Here is a 20,209-nt window from a genome sequence, read left to right on the forward strand (position 1 = left end):
TTTAACATCGCCGGGCCAGAAGCGCGTCACTTACCCCGCCCATCGGTGACCCCGTCACGTGATCAGGAGTCACTGATGGGTGGGCATGACAACCCTGTGTCTGCAGCAGACCCCAGTGGTTGTCATGTACTGATCGCTATGAGCGCCACCTAGTGGTCGGTGCTCATAGCACAGGAGCATTTCTGCTACATAGAGGTGATCTGCTCATCACCTCTATGTAGCAGAGACGATCAGACAGTTGCAGCTTCTAGTCTCCTATGGAGACTATAGAAGCAAGCAAGAAGTGTAAAAAAATGTTTTTAAAAATATTAAAAAAATATAAAAACGTTTAAATCACCCCCCTTTCGCCCCATTCAAAACAAAATAAAAAAAAAACACATACACATTTGGTATCGCCGCGTTCAGAATCGCCCGATCTATCAATATAAAAAAAGAATTAATCCGATCGGTAAACAGCGTAAAGAGAAAAAAATTCTCAAAGCCAGAATTACGTTTTTTGGTCACCGCAACATTGCAATAAAATGCAATAACGGGCGATCAAAACATCGGATCTACCCCAAAATGGTATAAATAAAAAATTCAGCTCGGCATGCAAAAAATAAGCCCTCACCCAGCCCCAGATCCCAAAAAATGGAGATGCTACGGGTCTTGGAAAATGGCACCATTTTTTTTTTTAAGCAAACTTTGGATTTTTTTTCACCACTTAAATAAAAAAAGAACCTATACATGTTTGGTATCTACGAACTCGTAATGACCTAGAGAATAAGAATGGCTGGTCAGTTTTAGCATTCATTGAACGTGGTAAAAAAAAAAAGAAAAACACATCTGTGGTATTGCACTTTTTTTGCTATTTCACCGTACTTGGAATTTTTTTCCTGTTTTCCCGTACACGATATGGTAAAACCAGTAATGTCGTTCAAAAATACAACTTGTCCCGCAAAAAATAAGCCCTCACACGGCCATATTGACCATAAAATAAAAACTCTATGGCTCTGGGAACAAGGTGAGCAAAAAACGAAAATGCAAAAACGGAAAATCCCAGGGTCCTTAAGGGGTTAAGGATATAAAAACTGAAAATTGCAACATTTTCAAGCTTTTCACCAAAAAAAATGTGACCTAAATTTACCACTAGCAAAGTACAACGTGTCACGTAAAAATAAGAAAAATCACTGATTCGTTGACACGCTCCAGCATTATTGCCGCAAAGTGACACTGGTCAGAATTCTAAAATTTGGACTGGTCAGGAAAGTGAAAACGACTGTCAGCACAGAAGGTTTGAACAACAGTGGCTCGGTGCTTCATGGCGGGGCCAATCATTTAAAATACACCTTCTCATCTGCTTGGTTTCCATCTACAGTAGGTGTTCAAAATAATAGCAGTCCAATATGACCAACCAAATTAATTACCGTATTTTTCGGACTATAAGACGCACTTTTTTCCTCCAAAATTTTGGAGGAAAATGGGGGGTGCGTCTTATAGTCCGAATGTTGGGGGGGTGTATATTTATGTGTGGTGTGGGGGGAGCGGTATCGGTGGAGGAGCGGGGCACAGGAGGCAGCAGCCGCCTACTGCAGCCTACACTGTCCCTGCTACTAAAGAAACTGAATATTCATGCTCCTTAATAGCGGTATACAGTGTAGCCACGCTGCGGCTGCTGCAAGCTATCTCCTGTGCCCGTTGTTAAAGGGCATGAATATTCAACCTCTCTCCACGCTCCAAGGGGAGCAGACAGCTCGTCAGACGATCCCCAAACTCTGCATTCAAGCCACAGTACCCTCTGAAGACAGAGAAGCATGGTGGTGCACACATCATGATATGGTGCTGGACTTATTTACCGCATATCAGGGATCATGGACCAGTTTGCATATATTAAAATACTTGAAGAGGTCATGTTGCCTTACATTGAAGAGGATATGCCCTTGAAATGTGTTTCAACAAGACAAAGACCCTAAACACACCAGTAAATGAGCAAAATCTTGGTTCCAGTCCAACAAAATTGAGGCAATGGAGTGGCCAGCCCAATTCCTGGACCTTAATCAGATAGAACACTTGTGGGGTGACATCAAAAATGCCGTTTCTGAAGCAAAGCCAACAAATGTCAAAAAATTGTGGGATGTAGTGAAGGCATCCTGGGCTGGAATAACAGTTGACAGGTGCCAGAAGTTGGTTGACTATTTAACATAGATGTGAAGCAGTTCTAAAAAACAGTGGGTATACAACCAAATATCAGGTTAGTAATTCACAGGAATGCTAAATCCTCAAAAAAAAGTACATATTGTGAGTTTGTAAAGACAAATGCATACACTGCTATTTTTTTTTTTTTTTTTTAGAACAGCCCAATGTTAATTTTTTGTTATTTTCTGTAAAGTAGTTAAAAATTATATTCATTCCTCTTCATGTTTTGAATTAGAAAACAGTGTGTAATGTTCCCAATACATGGAAATAAAAACTAGTATAAAGATTTTGTGCTTAACTCATGTTTTTGAACACACGGCTATTATTTTGAACACTACTGTATATCCACCCTTCTCTGGCCCTATTAAGGCAGGGCTGTCAATCAAAGAAGAGAGGGGGTGGAGATTAAGGGAAAACAAGCAGATAGGAAGCACATGAAGCACAGAGCTGTGGTATTTAGTTTGAACAATCGATCTGTGCTGGCAGAGTCCCTTTAAAGGGAACCTGTCAGGTAAGCCATGTTGCCAAAACCATGCACAACATGAAACCGGGAGAGGTTCCCTGTTTGACAATGTCTATGATTTACTCTGAAACGCTAAAGCACTTTAAAGAACGGTGTTTAAACAAGAGTCAAGAACCTGGAGAATCGTCATATGGCTGGCTCCTTGACAGCTTTTCCCCACCCGGCTCAGATAGATTGACAGGTCTTTTTGTGTGGGGAGAGGCATCAACCTCAACGTGCTGGGCTTGAAAGAACCAGAGAGAACACACCCACATGACTGTTTCAGAGAGAAACAAGCAGGGAATAGTCATCTGGGTGGCTCCCTACTAGCTTTTCCCCACCAGGGTCAGAGAATATGACAGATTCTTGTGTAGGTAGAGACCTATTAATCTAGCCACGCTGAGCTTGGAGAAGTCAGAGGGAACCCACACAATGACTATCGCCCTGGTTTCTAAACTAGGTGCTCTCTGGAACTCAGATGTCTGCAATGATGATCAATGTCCCGGATTCATGCTGCTTGTTCGAGCAGCATAACTCATTGGTCAGTTTCTCTTTAAATGGAGTATGTTGATTGTCTCAGTCCTCCATCAGGAGGCGAGAGTCGCTGACAATGTGCTGCAGTCATTTGCCAGGTCTCATACAAGCTTGGCATGCACTGTGTACATTTTCTTTTCTAATAAATTGAACAATGCAAGATACCTGCAAAACCTGCTACAGTATCAGCAGTATCTCACACCACCCAAGAAGCAATAGCCACTGGATAACTTCTTTAGAGGTAATGTGTCTTCAGAAAATGACCTACTGTTTTCAATCAGGTTTTTATCTTGAAAGTGTTGTATGTTTAATTAAGCAATTGTTGGCAAAATTTTATTTTTCTCCATATTACAAACTTTATTAAGATTGGAAACTCACAATGGCCTCTGGGGCTATTCAACTCACAGTTCCCTGCGCTTTCAGGAAATTCACATGTACATTAGCAGCAATAGCAGACTCCGACCCTATCTTTTGTATTGAAGCACAGGATTTAAAAAAACGCATGTAACAAAATGGCACGAGATAAAAGCTAAACAAAAATGCTTAGCATTTTAAATTACAAAAGAAAAGATTGTGTAATCAAATTATAATGTCATAAGTGGTCCCCTATCCAGTACCGCTTTGATAATCTTAGGTTCTCAAAATTATAAATTACCGCAGCTATAAAAATCACTGGTAATTAAAAACAGTTTTCTGTTTGATCATTTGTCACACTGTCTATGGTGGCCTTAAAGGGGTTGTCCACTACTTTTTCATTGATGACCTATCCTTAGGATAGGTCATCAATGTCTAAACAGCCAGGGTCTGACACCCGGCAACCCCGCCGATCAGCTGTATTTTGCAGCAGCTGTAAATATTCACTTTTGGAGCTGCTCAGTTTTCTGATAAGTGGCCGATGCAGGGTACTACACATCCGTCTCCTACTGATTTTAAAAGGAGGTGGATGTGCAGTACCAAGCCTAGGCCACTATCAGAAGATGGAGCAGCTCCGCAAGTGAGTACTTCTAGCTTGTGGCCGCCGACATTGACAGCTGATCGGCGGGGGTGCCGGGTGTTGGACCCCGGCTGGGCAGACATTGATGACCTATCCGAAGGATAGGTCATCAATGAAAAAGTAGTGGAAAACCTCATTAACATTGTGGTCGGCCCATGGCACTGCACCAATTAGGATTGAGATGTGCCAGCGGGCTTCAAACAGTCTGATCAGAATGTTAAACTAAAAACCTCAACGTTAATGCTTGTTAATTCTTGTAAATTTAACTGCACCATTACTGGGCAAGACCACCTCAACTTAATCAATTCAGTATCCTGATTAAAATAAAAAAACAAATCTATACTTTGCATCAATATCGCTGTTCCGAGAGCTACGTTAGATGCAGCCTTTCCTATTTCGAGGGGACACCTTTTCTGACAGAGTATTGATAACCTGCGGGGCAAAGACTGGACGCTCGGTGGCTGCAGCCTGCACGCAACACAAGTTGTCACGTCACTCAACGTGAACAGCAGAGCTGCTGCAAGAGGCAAGCATAGATAGCTTTTATTTTAATTAGGGTCCTGAATTTATTAAGCTGGGGGTTCTCCAGTAGTGGACAAACCCTTTAATCGTTGAGTGACAATTGCATAAGCTTGCATAGAATTTAAAATATTCCTTTGGACTGTAGCTCTCTAATTAAAATCAATCAGTAGCGCTACAAAAACAGGCCTAAAGAAATCAGATCAGTTAAATACAGAACGGCCAGATATGAGTGTGATGGCCCCATATGATGATGAAAAAAAAACAAACATAACACTGGGGCAGATTTATCAAACCTAAATGAAAGTACTGTTGCCCAAAGCAACTAGATTCCTTTTTATATTTTTTTTCTTTGAAGCCTCTTTAAGTAAAAAATTTGTCACCTGTGCAATAAGGCCAAATACACACATCAGACATTCACTGTGCAAGTACGGAGCGTGATGTAAGGAATGGACTCCTGACCCAAACTCGATAGCCTTATATAGGACGTCTAGGAGGCTGAAAAACTCAGATCAGGAGACCCAGGGCCGGTCCTGACATCATATAGTCTGTATTTGGACCATGAATGTTGGTGGTGTGAAACCAGCCTGGCTGCTCCACTTCTTCTACATACCAGTTTTGATAAATCTGTCCAATCGTAACATATTTCTCCAAATTTGCAAAAAAAAAGGAGTCTGGGATGAATACAGTGTATGCGGTCTTACCATTATAATAAATGAACAATACAGGATTGCAACAGCAAATTCACTTAGTAACCATGTAAAAACACCAAATTTCATTTTAGCCATTTGTGTTTATTGATCTAGGCCCTTTCAACAGCTTAAAACAAAAAAAGAAAAAAAAACCTTTCACGATGTCAATTGCATTTCATAGGAAATAAAAAGGGGAGGCAAAAACGTGGAATTTCAGTCACAGTGGCCTAAAAAGCCCTAAAAAAAACAAAACAAACGTAAAGAATAAACTTAAAAGGGCTTAGCAATAATACCTGTCCAGTCTGTTTTCGCAGATCTCCCTAAAGTCAGACGATTCTCTGCCAAATTTGAGGTAAATGAAAAAGTGGCACAGATTAGAGAACAGTGAGAAGTTGTAAGTATATTCCAGCAGTTTATGACACAAGAAAAGAAAAAAAATGGGCATAAAAAAACAACAAAAAAAACATGTTTTACACAGCCAGCTGTATTCATGTGGCCTCTCTCCTGTTTGTTTCCTGAGCGATAAAACTTACCACTTAAATCGCAATAAGGGTCTATATGCAACAGAATCAGCATGGTGAGCCCTTTACTGGCACAGGAGAATACTTAAAACACATAACCTGTATTACACAGCCTGCCATAACCATCTTAAAACATGGATACTTGCCATTTCTGATGAACCGTCACAAAATAGAAAAATGAATACGGGATGAATAAACTAAGTCAAAAGATTGAGGTGTCCAACACATATCGGTGGAGCAGCAATGAACCATTCTCAAGTCGGCACCACTTATCTCACACCCCTTTTTGCAATCCCAACTAAATTTCAAGGCTCTGTGGGTATAGAAGAATTGCAGCCATTACAATCAGCCACATAGCATCTGTCACCCTTATGGGAAGTAGATTGGAAGGATGGAGGTTTCATGGCAAAGTCACTGGATTTCAGTAAGGGACTCCTCGTCCCCGGCCTCCTCTTGGAGTTGCACGGGTTGGTGCTCTGTATGCCTTGCTGAAAGCCTGAGAAGGGTCAACCCAAGTTTGGTTTGTACCTGCTGCTGCAGTCTCTGACCCCAACTCATTGTAATTAGAGATTTTGGCTTCTTGGTAAAGGTGAGAACTGTTACTGCTCCCCTCTATTTGTCCAGTTGGAGGCACTGTGCCGGAGTGCATTCCTAGAGGGACCCTTGTAAACCTGAGGTCTTGATCCCCTGGGAATTGTAGGGATCCTGTTCCCTGGTAACCACTTGTGTCCCCCAGTTGTGCTGGGAATGTCCTGCTTTTAGCTACTGACTGAGGGGAACACTCCCCAAGTGTCTGCCCTGAGTCTCTGTCATCAGAGCCTACATTATATACATCCTCTGGGCCCTCAGAGCTGCAAGTCCTGGAGGACGGTTGTCGGGAAAATTCTGAGGGTAGTCTGTGACCGTCTCTAACCCCTTTCACAGGGTCTGGGTCCGCTTCAGAAGGAGTTAATTGTTGAATCGGGGCGGTTGAGACCACTGGATCCGCATCTGCCTCTGGAATGGGCGGTGGAGGAGGGGGACCTGGTGGCTCAGGTGGTCTCTTTTCTGGTGGCAGGATACGAGGGTGAGAAGCTGGGGAAAGGTTACCTCCTTTGACACCATCTTTAAAAATGCATATAGATAACAGAAAAAAAAAAAAAAAAACACATTTACACATGGAAGCACACACAGATTGTGAATGCAAAAGAGAGCACGACATTATAGAATACATTACAAGCTAGACTACTAAATAGTAACTGCAAATATTTGTGCGGGAGGGCAATATATAGTGAACAATCCCCCTTACCTGTGTTCTGCCAGCTCCCCTGTTATAAAGACAGCGTATCCCAGGGAGCGCCAGTGTACAGAGCCCTGATCTAAACTAACAAGAGCCTAGTCTAATATTCAATGATCTGTGCACCATTATCTCTCATAAGGAGCATAGAAATACATTTATTCTAAATTTGTTTTTTCTCAGTCGAGTCAATGAGAAAACTAAAGCAAAAAAATGCAATATATTGCTCGCTGGCCACACACCGTACAGACTATCCTATCAAGTCCACAGATTGTGGAGCGGCAGCACTCATACACCACTCCAAAAGGGACACGGCACTCCCATTCTGGTAGTTGTGGGGATCCCAGGTGTCAGACCCAACAGTCTAATAGCTATGACCTATTCTATGGATAGATATTAACTAGGATAACCAGAAAATCCCTATAATAAGGTCAGATATTCTGACATTCTGGGGAATTAAGGCATTTTTTTTTCTTTTTTTTAATTAAATTTAGCTGTGGGTTAGGATGCCTCTAGAAGAAGCCAAAAAAACCACAATTACCCCAGATATCTGCCCCCAGCTCCAGCACTGACGCTTCAACTGTTTCTGCTGGACTGAAAGAGAAGACGTCCTGATCACCAGTCAACCTGATCCTGCAGTCAATTAGTGGCCTCAGCAGTCAGGTAACTGGTCGTCATCACTTCCACTCTGAGCACAATGCGAGCTCGGAGTTCTGCCCATTATGAAAGAAAAACCTATTTGTATTACCCCAAGCAACAAATCATAGTGCAATTTTTATTTTTATACAGCTCTTATTTTTCAGAAAACTTGACGTGTCAAAAGTTTTGATTGAGGTCTCGGCACTTGGATCCCAACCAATCAATCGCTAAGACATAGGAGTAAAAGTAACGAGCTGAGCACTGTGTCACTTACATTTTTCTTCATCTATGTTCGGTGTTCCTTGGAAAGTTACAAATTCTCCAAGAATTCTTACACTACTCACTTCCCAATTACATACCTGTCCTACCCAATTATTGCTACATGCAGCCAATCTCTTATACTCTACATCACCTTCTATGACCAGTATATTACTTGTCAGTGCACCAGATCATATTTTTTATCCACATTGCAAGATCACTAACATTTTTATTTTTAGGCTGACATACCTGTATGAAGGCTTGTTTTCTGCAGTACAAATTATTTTTTACAAAAAGCTATATTATTAGTGCGCCGAACTGTTATTTTTGGGAGGCAGAAACAAAAAAATAAAGAATTTCAAAAGGCAATGCTGGTACTCTTACTTTTATGCTGTACACTTTATAGTATAAGTTTCATTTTTTTTCATTATACAATTTCCTCATGAAAACGGGATTTTTGGTTACTCACCGTAAAAGCTCTCTTTCTCGGAGCCTTCATTGGGGGACACAGTAAGCCATAGGTGTATACTGCTGCCACTAGGAGGCTGACACTATGACAAAAAAAGTTAGTTCCTCCCCAGCCGTGTACATCCCACTGACTGGCATTAAGTTAATCAGTTTGTGTACAAGCAGTAGAAGAAGCAACATTAAACAGAGAGTTATAAAAAAAAATTCAAACTATAACATAACAATAATAGTTAGTACAGCTGTCAAAATGGGCGGGTGCTGTGTCCCCCAATAAAGGCTCCGAGAAACAGATTTTACGGTAAGTAACCAAAAATCCTGTTTTCTCTATCGCTTCATTGGGGGTCACAGCAAACCATGTGATGTCCCAAAGCAGTCCCTGGGGAGGGGAAAAGCAGTAAAAAACTCCAAACTCCATTAAGGTCGGAGAACTAACCACTGCCGACAGCAGGATTATCCTACCTACGCTGGCATCTACCGAAGCGTAGGTATGAACCCTGTAAAACTTGGCGAGTGTGGATAGAGGACCAGGTTGCCACTCTGCAAAGCTGTAGAGCGGATGCCCTATGACGAACCGCCCAGGAGGCGCCCACTGCTCAGGTAGAGTGGACCTTAATCCCCTGGGTAGGAATCCGGTTCTTACTCCGGTACGCCTCCAGGATTGCCATCCGGATCCAGCGAGCCTTGGAAGCCGGAAGGCCTCTCCACACTCCTTCAGGGATAGCAAAGAGGGAATCCGTCCTCCAGAAAGGAGCAGTCCTAGCCAGGTAAACCCAAACTGCTCTGACAAGGTCCAACCTATTCAGAGAATGTTCCAGAGGGTGAGACGGAGTCGGACAAAAAGAAGGGAGGATGATGTCCTCATTGAGGTGAAAAGGTGGAAACCCACCTTGGGGAGAAAAGAAGGCACCAGTCTCAAGACCACCTTACCTTGGCTTGGTGGAGAATCAGAAAAGGGGATCGACAAGAGAGCCGCCAGCTCCGACATGCGCCGGATGGAAGCGATTGCCATAAGAAAAAACACCCTCCAAAAAAGATGGGACTGAGACACTTCTCGCAGAGGTTCAAAGGGGGAACTCCTGAGAGCCTCCAGGACCAAGTTGATGTTCCAGGGATCGACTGGCGTTCGGTAGGGAGGAATTGCGTGAGCCACTCCCTGAAGAAAGGTTTTTACCTGAGAGCGATAAGCCAAGTTTTTCTGGAAAAGAATAGAAAGCGCAGAGACCTGGCCCTTCAAGGAGCTGAGAGCAAGTCCAGCGTCAAGCCCGGCCTGAAGGAAGGCCAAAATCGACGGAAGGAAGAATCTCATAGGCACAGTGTGACTACTCTGAAACCAAAGGAAAAAAAGCTTTCCAGGTCCGGTAGTATACTCGGGACGATGAAGACTTCCTAGCCCGGATCATCTTCTGGACCACTCGTTCTGAAAAACTCGACGCTCTTAATACCGCGGTTTCAACAGTCTCGCCATCAAATCAAGCAACTGAGAATTCCGGTGGAAGATAGGGCCTTGGGAAAGCAGATCTGGCCTGTCTGGAAGCTTCCAAGGGGCGTCTGCGAGAAGACTGACGATCTCTGTGTACCAGGACCTCCAAGGCCAATCCGGGGCGATCAGGGTGACAGGCACCCCCTCTGCTTTGATCTTCTTCAGCAATTGGGGTAGAAGGGGAAGGTGTGGAAACAGATAAGGAAGCGCGAACTGAAACCAGGGTATCGCCAGCGCGTCAACTCCCACAGCGAGGGGTTAGCAAGATCTGGAGATGAACTGTGTCACCTTCCTGTTCAACCGGGACGCCATGAAATCCACATCCGGTGTGCCCCACCTCAGGCAAATCTGAAGGAAGACCTCCTGATGTAGAGACCATTCCCCCGCCGCGAGACCCTTGCGACTGAGAAAAATGGCGGCCCAGTTCTCTATTCCGGGAATATGCACCGTGGATATAGCCGGAATCCTGCTCTCTGCCCAAAGAAGGATCCTTAAGACCTCGGCTAATGCCAAGGGACTCCGGGTCCCTCCCTGGTGGAACTGGCAGGCTCCTGAGAAGGTTCTGCCAGTGACAAACGGACAGAAGAATGGCCATGATCTCTAGGATGTTGATTGGCAGAGAGGACTCCTCCTGCGACCAACGTCCCTGGACCGTAAGGTTGCAGAACACCGCTCCCCAGCCGAGGAGGCTGGCGACAGTCATCAGCACCTGCCAGTGAACGGGGAGGAAGGACTGGCCCTGATGAGTGAAAGGGGAAGACCGTCACAAGTTCAGGGATGTCCTGACCCGGTATGAAATCATAACCAGGCGGTCCACAGAAGGGACAGATCTGTTCCACTGAGACAAAATGGTTTGCTGAAGCGGCCTGGTGTGGAATTGCGCGAAGGGAATCGCCTCCGACACCGCCACCATCCTTCCCAGAACTGCCATAGCCGAGCGAAGAGACAAAGGTCGGGGGCTTGAGGAGAGCGAACACCGCGTTGGAGGGCTGTCCTTTTTTTCCTGGGAAGAAACACCCTGGCTTGAGAGGTGTTGAATAGAATGCCGAGGAAGACTAGACGCTGGGTAGGAACAAGACAGGATTTTTCCCTGTTGACTAGCCAGCAGAGATAGGACAGAGTATCGAGAGCGATGGAAAGACTTTCCTGGACGAGAGAAAAGGATGGAGCCTTGACGAGAAGGTCGTCGAGATAGGGAATGACCACTAGGCCCCTGACTCAAAGAAGGGCCATTGCCACTGCCATTATCTTTGTGTAGACTCTGGGAGCAGTAGAGAGGCCGAACGGCAGGGCGACAAATGGAAGTGGTCTTGACGTACCGCAAAGCGCAGTTACCTGTGGTGTCCTGGGAAGATAGGGATATAGAGGTAGGCGTTTTGGATGCATATAGAGCACAGGAACTCTTGCAACTCCATGGAAGCTATTACTGAACAAAGGGATTCCATTCTGAAATGGCGAAGACGGACCCTTCTGCTCAGTAATTTTAAATCCAGGATGGGTCGAACGGACCCGTCCTTCTATGGAACCACGAAGAGGTTCGAATAGAAGCCTGTGAAACGTTCCTGTGGAGAGACAGGAACAATGACGCCTGATTTGAGGAGAGAAGCAATGGCTGCAAAAAAACCCGGGACAAGAGAAGGATCCCTTGGGGGACAGGATTCGAAAAAACGGTCTCAGGGCCGTGAAACAAAATCTATCTTGTATCCTGAAGATACAACTTTTCTGACCCAGGCATCCTCGACGGAAGCTAGCCAGACGTCCTTGAAATACAGAAGACGACCGCCCAGCATGAAGGAGTCCCTGGGTGATAGTGAGTCATGCAGAGGAGAATCTGCCTGTTCGGGCCCTGAAGAATCTGCCTTGTGCATTGCGGGGACGCCATGACTGTGTTGGTTTAAAGGAAGCCCTTTTTTGAATTTAGCGTGCCAGCGGTCTCTCGTGGCATGAGGGTTCATCCGAGGATGAAAAACGCCGAAAGGAACGAAACCTACGTTCCGGGGTGGAAGGGGGGGGCGACGAGGTTTTGCCTGTGGAAGGAGCTTGGTACCAAAGAGCCTTGATCCCTGGAAAGGCAGATTAGTAAGGGACATTTTAGAGGACAAGTCCGCCTGCCATGCCTTTAGCCAGATGGTTCTGCATACAGTACAGACCAAAAGTTTGGACACACCTTCTCATTTAAAGAATTTTTTTTCTGTATTTTCATGACTATGAAAATTGTACATTCACACTGAAGGCATCAAAACTATGAATTAACACATGTGGAATTATATACTTAACAAAAAAGTGTGAAACAACTGAAAATATGTCTTATATTCTAGGTTCTTCAAAGTAGCCACCTTTTGCTTTGATGACTGCTTTGCACACTCTTGGCATTTTCTTGATGAGCTTCAAGAGGTAGTCACCTGAAATGGTCTTCCAACAATCTTGAAGGAGTTCCCAGAGATGCTTAGCACTTGTTGGCCCTTTTGCCTTCACTCTGCGGTCCAGCTCACCCCAAACCATCTTGATTGGGTTCAGGTCTGGTGACTCTGGAGGCCAGGTCATCTGGCGTGGCACCCCATCACTCTCCTTCTTGGTCAAATAGCCCTTACACAGCCTGGAGGTGTGCTTGGGGTCATTGTCCTGTTGAAAAATAAATGATGGTCCCACTAAAAGCAAACCGGATGGAATAGCATGCCGCTGCAAGATGCTATGGTAGCCATGCGGGTTCATTATGCCTTCAATTTTGAATAAATCCCCAACAGTGTCACCAGCAAAGCACCCCCACACCTCCTCCTCCATGCTTCACCGTGGGAACTAGGCATGTAGAGTCCATCCATTAACCTTTTCTGTGTCGCACAAAGACACGGTGGTTGGAACCAAAGATCTAAAATTTGAACTCATCAGACCAAAGCACAGATTTCCACTGGTCTAATGTCCATTCCTTGTGTTCTTTAGCCCAAACAAGTCTCTTCTGCTTGTTGTCTGTCCTTAGCAGTGGTTTACTAGCAGCTATTTTACCATGAAGGCCGGCTGCACAAAGTCTCCTCTTAACAGTTGTTGTAGAGATGTGTCTGCTGCTAGAACTCTGTGTGGCATTGACCTGGTCTCTAATCTGAGCTGCTGTTAACCGGCGATTTCTGAGGCTGGTGACTCAGATAAACTTATCCTCAGAAGCAGAGGTGACTCTTGGTCTTCCTTTCCTGGGGCGGTCCTCATGTGAGCCAGTTTCTTTGTAGCGCTTGATGGTTTTTGCAACTGTACTTGGGGACACTTTCAAAGTTTTCCCAATTTTTCGGACTGACTGACCTTTATTTCTTAAAGTAATGATGGCCACTCGTTTTTCTTTACTTAGCTGCTTTTTTCTTGCCATAATACAAATTCTAACAGTCTATTCAGTAGGACTATCAGCTGTGTATCCACTTGACTTCTGCACAACACAACTGATGGTCCCCAACCCCATTTATAAGGCAAGAAATCCCACTTATTAAACCTGACAGGGCACACCTGTGAAGTGAAAACCATTTCCGGTGACTACCTCTTGAAGCTCATCAAGAGAATGCCAAGAGTGTGCAAAGCAGTCATCAAAGCAAAAGGTGGCTACTTTGAAGAACCTAGAATATAAGACATATTTTCAGTTGTTTCACACTTTTATGTTAAGTATATAATTCCACGTGTTAATTCATAGTTTTGATGCCTTCAGTGTGAATGTACAATTTTCATAGTCAAGAAAATACAGAAAAATCTTTAAATGAGAAGGTGTGTCCAAACTTTTGGTCTGTACTGTATGTCCACCGTATTACTGGCTACTTGGGCGGCACATGAAGGGCCGTCCAACGAAGCAGAGACCACGTACTTTCAAGCATGAGAGATCTGGTTCGCCAAATCAGCCAACTTCTCAGGCTGAGCTCCAGTGGGGATGCCTTGATGAAGTTGCTTAGCCCATGCAGAGATGGACTTTGACACCCATGTGGTGGCACAGGCAGGGCACAACGTGGAAGAAGCCGCTTCAAAGGCTGATTTGGCAAACGACTATGAGCCTGTCATTTGAGTCCTTAAGGGATGCCCGGTCCGTAAGAGGAAGTACAATGTCGGTAGAGACTGGAGGATCCACTGTAGGTGATGAGGTCCACTTCTAAGTAAGGTCAGAGGCAAAGGGATACAGGGTGCGGAGACGTTACCCTCTCTGAAAGCATATGGTCAGGTATTCACGCTCCCTAAAAAGGACCTCTTCAAATTCCTTATGATCAGCAAATACCTTTAATTTTAAAGGTTTGGTTGACCGCTGCAATAAGACTATGAACTATGTCCCGCATGTTAGAGGCCTGGTTGGAATCTATGCCAGAGTCAGGTTCTGTAACCGTATCAGAGTCTGACTCAGCAGGTAAGGCAGGGGATGAGGACCGTGAAGAAGAGGCTGGCCGCCGGGAAGGACCGGGAGGAGTGAGAGGAGGACCTGGAGCGGTCTTCCTTCCTAGATCTCTTATGGCTAATTTTGGTAGGATGAGCCGGGGGTTCCTGTGATCAGCTAGCAGTGGCAGAAGCAGAGTTAGGTAATCTGTCTAGGGCAGATATCAGGGTCTGAGAAACCCTGGTAAGGTCTGCGACAGACTGTGACAGGTAAGTCGCCCACCCCGGAATAGGGAGAACACACTCTCCAGACGCAGTGGGGGCCTCTTGGGAAGCAGGGGCGGGAGGATTGCTGCAGTCCTGACATAAGGAAGAAGTCTGACCTGAAGGGAGTCTGCATTTACATGAAGAACAGACAAAGAGTAGTAGAGGCCGGAGGGCAAGAGCAATCTCCTTTAGACTTGGACATGATAGAAAGAGAAAGAGAGACACTAACTGATGCCAGATGTTAGGGGACAGGAAAGAGATGCTGAGGAAAGTGTCAGTCTGCTGCGCAGAGCTTACCCAGAGAAGCGATGAGAGGTTGAAGATCTGTTGCCTGTAGTCTGTGGGAACACTGCTGGAGATGCTCTTGTGAGAGCTCAGGGTAACCGCAGGGTTCAGGGAGACCGTAGGCTGTCCGGGTGCCGGTAAATGGCGGTGGCAGGGGGAAGCAGGAGGAAGAGGAGGGCCCCCTGCGATAAAAAGAGCACGCAGAGTTCGTGCCACTGAAAGAGGGCCTGGATGATAGAGCCCTGTACGATGGGGCCTGAGGGAGGGGGCGGCCAAAGGAGGAGAAGGAGGGGGCGCGGTTACATTGGGCAGGATAGAGCTCGCGTGAGGACAAGGCGGGGGGGCTAACCGCCGCAACTAGGCCACAATGTAGCCTGGGCCTAGATTGAAAAGTGGGACTGCCAGAAGTGGGAAGTACGTCACGGAGTCCTGAAGAATGCTCCGGAAAGGGCCCAGAGCCCAAGCCATCATGCCCAGGGTGGACATGCTGCGGAAAAGCACAGGAAAGAGGGGCTCCTGTAATAAGAAAGTATAAAAAACACACACACATCCAACATGATGCTCCACACACACAATAAAAAGCAGCCCCAACATGTATCCTTGAATCTTCTGTCTTCTTCATCTTCCTCTTCTCCTCGTCACCTCTGAACTGGGAACCTGATAAAGAGAAGGAAGTACCTCTCCATCCCTGAAGATAAAATGGGTCTGAAGATATCCGGCCCTCCTGAAACCGTCAGGATCTGGTGGGTGAGCGGGCAAGAGAGGGGGGCGAGGACTGACGATCGGATCACCTAAACACGCTTGAAGTGTTAGGGGATGGGGTCCTGGCCGATCGGCATATGAGGATACGGGGTGGCAGTACACGCCGTACTCACAGCCTCTACATGGGAGTACAGTGTGACCGTCGCACACTGTATCCCTCCAGAGGTAATCCAGGAGAAGCACCTTCTGAAAAAGAAAAGAGACATTACAAGAAAAACGGCGAAAACCAAGGTAGATCTGGGTCTAGTAAAAGACCCGTGTCCACCTCCTACTGACACTAAGTTAAACTGATTAACTTAATGCCAGTCAGTGGTGTGCACACTGCTGAGGAGAAGCTAACTTTTTATTGCCTCCTAGTGGCAGCAGCATACACCCATGATTTCCTGTATCCCCAATGAAGCAATAGAGAAAAGCTATTTTTTACTTTATTTTTTTAAAAAGTACAACGCTGGGCCATTTTTTTGTTCATGCCCAGCGTCATTTTAGTTTTTTTTTTTTTTCATATATGCAATTTTAAGAGCTTTGAAAAAAAAAATAAGTTTTACTTGATCAGTTATTGAAATCATTTTTGCCTTTTTTGCAAGACAGGAGGTCATTTTTAATTTATATTTTATGCCAATATCAAGGAAAAAATATTAACAAAGTTAATTGTAGTTTGCGTTTCACTTTTTTTTTTTTAAATATACATTTAAACACCACAAAGGATCACCAATATATTTTTTTATCAGGAGGCAGACCTAGAAATAGTGAATTGGACTGGCAGCGGCGTTTTTTAATTGTATTTTTTTTCTTGCTCTTATATTTTTTCCAATTATTTCATAGATTGTGCCTCCACCCTCTATAAAGTCATAAAAAAATCTTTGAGGGTTTCAACATTTACATACTATAATATTGCCAATTTTCCTTGCAACTAGGGCTGGAATATAAGCACCAGTTACTTGGCAATTTCAGCCTCCTGCCTGCACTGCAGAGCTGATCTGGGTCTGCTAGGACCCTGCGGCTCCTGTTCCCTTCCAGCAGTCATGATTGCTGGGCCAGGAAGTGTAGCACTGTCAATGCTTAATATAGTGTGTAGTAAACAGAACTTGCTCAGTAATGAGTATACAGCAATTACGAAGACTATTGGAAGTCCAAGCCATCTCTTACAGCCGGTTCCCTGTATCTGCATGATCTCCATGAGGCTGCTGACTCTGCAATGACGTTCCACAACATCCTTGCAGAAACATTTACAGACTGGCCATACATTTTCAGATGTTAAACAGCCCACAAGTCATTGAAGGTCCCACAATGCGACTTCACTAGTGTTGAGAGAGCGTGTTTGGTTAAGGTGTTATCAGAGTATCTTGTAGTCCTCTGCGGCTGCATGTTTTGTGGCGGTAGACAAAAGCAACACATGCGGGGATTGCCTAACAAACAGGCAAGCCCTGAATGTGCTGCGTCTGTCTACCGCTGCAAAACATGCAGCCGCAGGGAACTCGAGCATATTAGCAGAGGACTACAAGATACTCGGATAACACCTTATCTGAACACGCTCGCTCGACATTAGACTTCACCACACAAATACTTCTCTATTGCATCGTATCAGGACTGGTAACTAGTGATTAGCACAAGTGCTCGTTACTAGGGTTTGCTTGGGTATGCACAGAGTATAGCGGGTGCTCAAGTGACATGTTTGAGTCCCCGAGACCGCATGTTTAGCGGGTGTTTGACAGCCACAAAACATGCAGGGATTGCCTGACAAATACGGGCAATCCACGCATGTTTCAAAACAAGCAGCCGCAGTGACATGAACATGTCACTCGAGCACCCACGATACTGTGCGCATACCCAAGCACCCTGGGCTAACTCGAGTAATGAGCACTTTTGCTCATCACTATTGGTAGCCCATTAGGAAGTGCAGGAAGGATTTAAAAAGGGATTCCCCTTCTCAGAGTGATGGCAAATTACAAGACTATTTCATCACTTTATAATTGGTGGGGTCTGACCACTGGGCCTGATACTGATTAAAGACTGAAGGCAATCCAATGCTGTGTGCCCTTCCAAGTTACCATTGCACAGAAGCCCTACCCACCCACTGGAAAAAGCTAGACTGCAGTCTCTGAACGGAAGCAGAACTACATAAGCACTGTATCCCCTTCTTTCTCAGGATCAGTAATCATCCCTGAGGTTGGACCTCCATCTATCATATAGCAATGTCATATCCTAGCAATATTCTATTACTTATAGGGAATCTGTCAGCAGTTTTTTGTTGTTAGTTGAGAGAAGCAGGATGTAGGGGGAAGAGACCCTGATTCCAGCAATGTATCACTTACTAGACTGCTTGCTGCAGTGTGAAAGAATCCATGTTTTCTCTGCAGTAGACCTATAAGTGGTCAGAATGCGGAACTCTGTATAACCCCGCCCCCACCATTGATTGGTTGCTTGCAGTTACATAGAAAGCAGCCAATCAATGGTGGGGGCGGGGTTATACAGATTAGCTGGACTGCCTGGCAAGTGATCCCTAGTCCTCTAGTGATAATCTCCTGCTGATAAAACACGGCATGTATCGATACTACAGCAAACAGCTGAGCAAGTGAGAAATCCCGGGAATCAGGCTCTCTATTCCCACATCATGCTGCTCTCAGATTAAATAGTAAAAACGCGCTGACAGATTTCCTTTAATGAGATGGGATTACTCCTTTAGGACTCCGTGATGGTATATCCTTGAAATATATTTCTAATAGAGAATAAAAACTTTAATACAAATATTTATGCAAAGCCAATGCACGTGGGAGGTTTAGTTGCTTGTAAAATGTTAGCATCTACCAGCACAAACCTAGAAGTACATGCACATTAGACCTATGTTTGTTGAGGTGGAGAAAATGTTTTAATAATATGACTAATTTAATTAAAAAAATAACAAAATTGACTTGACATAGAATGTGCAAAATGATGTTGTGATTCACAAACATTAATCTAAAACTTGGCCAAGACATATTTAGTTTTATGAGTCACGGATAGCTGTGCAAAAAAATCCTTAAAAAAACCTATAGACTTAACACTTACTGACACTGCACGCTATGTAAAAAAAATTAAATACTATATTAACGCAAAACTGCGTGATGTGCAATGGCTGCTCATGTTCCCATTAACTCTTTAAACAGCAGCACTGTCTCTGTGTCTCAATCTCAACCCCATCAACTACATCTTATAGGCATCACAGAGCAGGGTCCAGCTATGTGTCACGGTGGAAAGCAGCAAAAGTGGCTTTCACTAGTCCAGACATACATGATATTCCCTGTCAGCGGCGACTACAACTTCCAAAGGGCAATAGCCAATTCTTTAAGAAGCAGGGCCTGCAGTGAACATCTAACTCACAGTTGTTTTACGGGATGCTTAATTACTGATCTGTTCTGTAAATATAATTAAAGTGTGTGTGTATACTACCAAACGGGGTGAAAGACAGGAAAGAGATGAGAGGTTAGCTCATGTTATTTATGTGAATGATAGGTGAAATAAGAGAAGAAAGGTGGGGAGGGGTGAAAGAAAATGGATGAAATGGTGCAATAAACAAGCGATGTGAATAGTTAGGTTCCTTACTCCATTATACACATGCCATCTACAGTTCAATCTTTCAAGGTGCAATAAATGGTGCAAATAAAAAGATTAAAAGAGAATGGTTTCAATTTTACAGTTTATTATAAACCAAAATACATGAGTGTGAGGTCTCTGGATTCTCCACTCAATAAGCTAGAAAGCCAGCCTCTCCCTGTTGCATAGAAAACTAGAGTGCAAAGACAGATGTTTTATACACCAGGTCTTCACAGCCTCCTCCGTTATTAAAAATAAGGCCCTGCCGTGCCTACTTGTTTTAAATGCAGTGTGGATAAGATGGGTGACTCAGGGTGAGCAGAATTTACCTGCGTCATCCTCTTCCAACACCACGCTCTCCTCTTCTTCCTCTGGTCTTAACCGTACAGGTGGATTTACACCGCTCTGTTCTCCATTGCTTTCCCCAGGGGCTTCCACCACCTCCTGAGGTTTGATGAGCTGGCTCAAAAGGACAGCTAGGACGTTCTGCACATCTCCCTGAGTTGCCAGCCCCTCCACTTCTGCTTGTTCTTGGCCTGGATTTTCTTTCTGGAGCTCCACTGTCTGGGCTGGTGTAGCAGTGGTAGTCAATGCAGTGATGGACTGGTTGAGCGCATCCAGTTGCTGCTGCATGTCCGGGTTGGCCTGAATGTTCAGGAGCTGGGATATCTGGGCAACACTGAGATCTGTCTGACTTTGGAGTAGATTTAGCAGGATAGCCAGTTCACTCTGATTTAGCTGCTGCGTGATATCCGCCAAAACAGCTAGAAAGGAAAAGAAAGAAGGACAATATTTTAAAAATGTACACTGGCTTTCAAAAGTATTCACCCCCTTGGCTTTTTACCCATTTTGTTATATTACAACCTGTGTTTAAATATTTTTGTAATCCGATTTGTGTGTGATGCATCAGCACTAAATAGTCTAAGTTGGTAAAGTGA

The 20,209-nt window shown here is 44.6% G+C and overlaps 1 protein-coding gene and 1 pseudogene across 1 annotated transcript in view; both read right to left on the reverse strand.

Moving 5' to 3' along the window:
• Positions 1-5,987: 5,987 nt before the first annotated feature.
• Positions 5,988-20,209, reverse strand: part of CDK12 (cyclin dependent kinase 12) — a 46,068-nt gene continuing 31,846 nt past the window's right edge. Inside the window, exons 13-14 of the mRNA XM_073683414.1 lie at positions 19,601-20,035; positions 5,988-7,041 (exon numbers count right to left, since the gene is read on the reverse strand). Coding sequence (XP_073539515.1) covers positions 6,359-7,041; positions 19,601-20,035 — 1,118 coding nt within the window. The 3' untranslated portion in view covers positions 5,988-6,358. The remainder of the gene's footprint in view (positions 7,042-19,600; positions 20,036-20,209) is intronic.
• On the reverse strand, positions 10,822-13,505 carry LOC141270794 (uncharacterized; annotated as a pseudogene).

The sequence above is a fragment of the Phyllobates terribilis genome, unplaced genomic scaffold (assembly GCF_046119375.1).
Source record: "Phyllobates terribilis strain yellow unplaced genomic scaffold, ASM4611937v1 Scaffold_5__5_contigs__length_657084704, whole genome shotgun sequence".
NCBI classification, from domain to species: Eukaryota; Metazoa; Chordata; class Amphibia; order Anura; family Dendrobatidae; genus Phyllobates; species Phyllobates terribilis.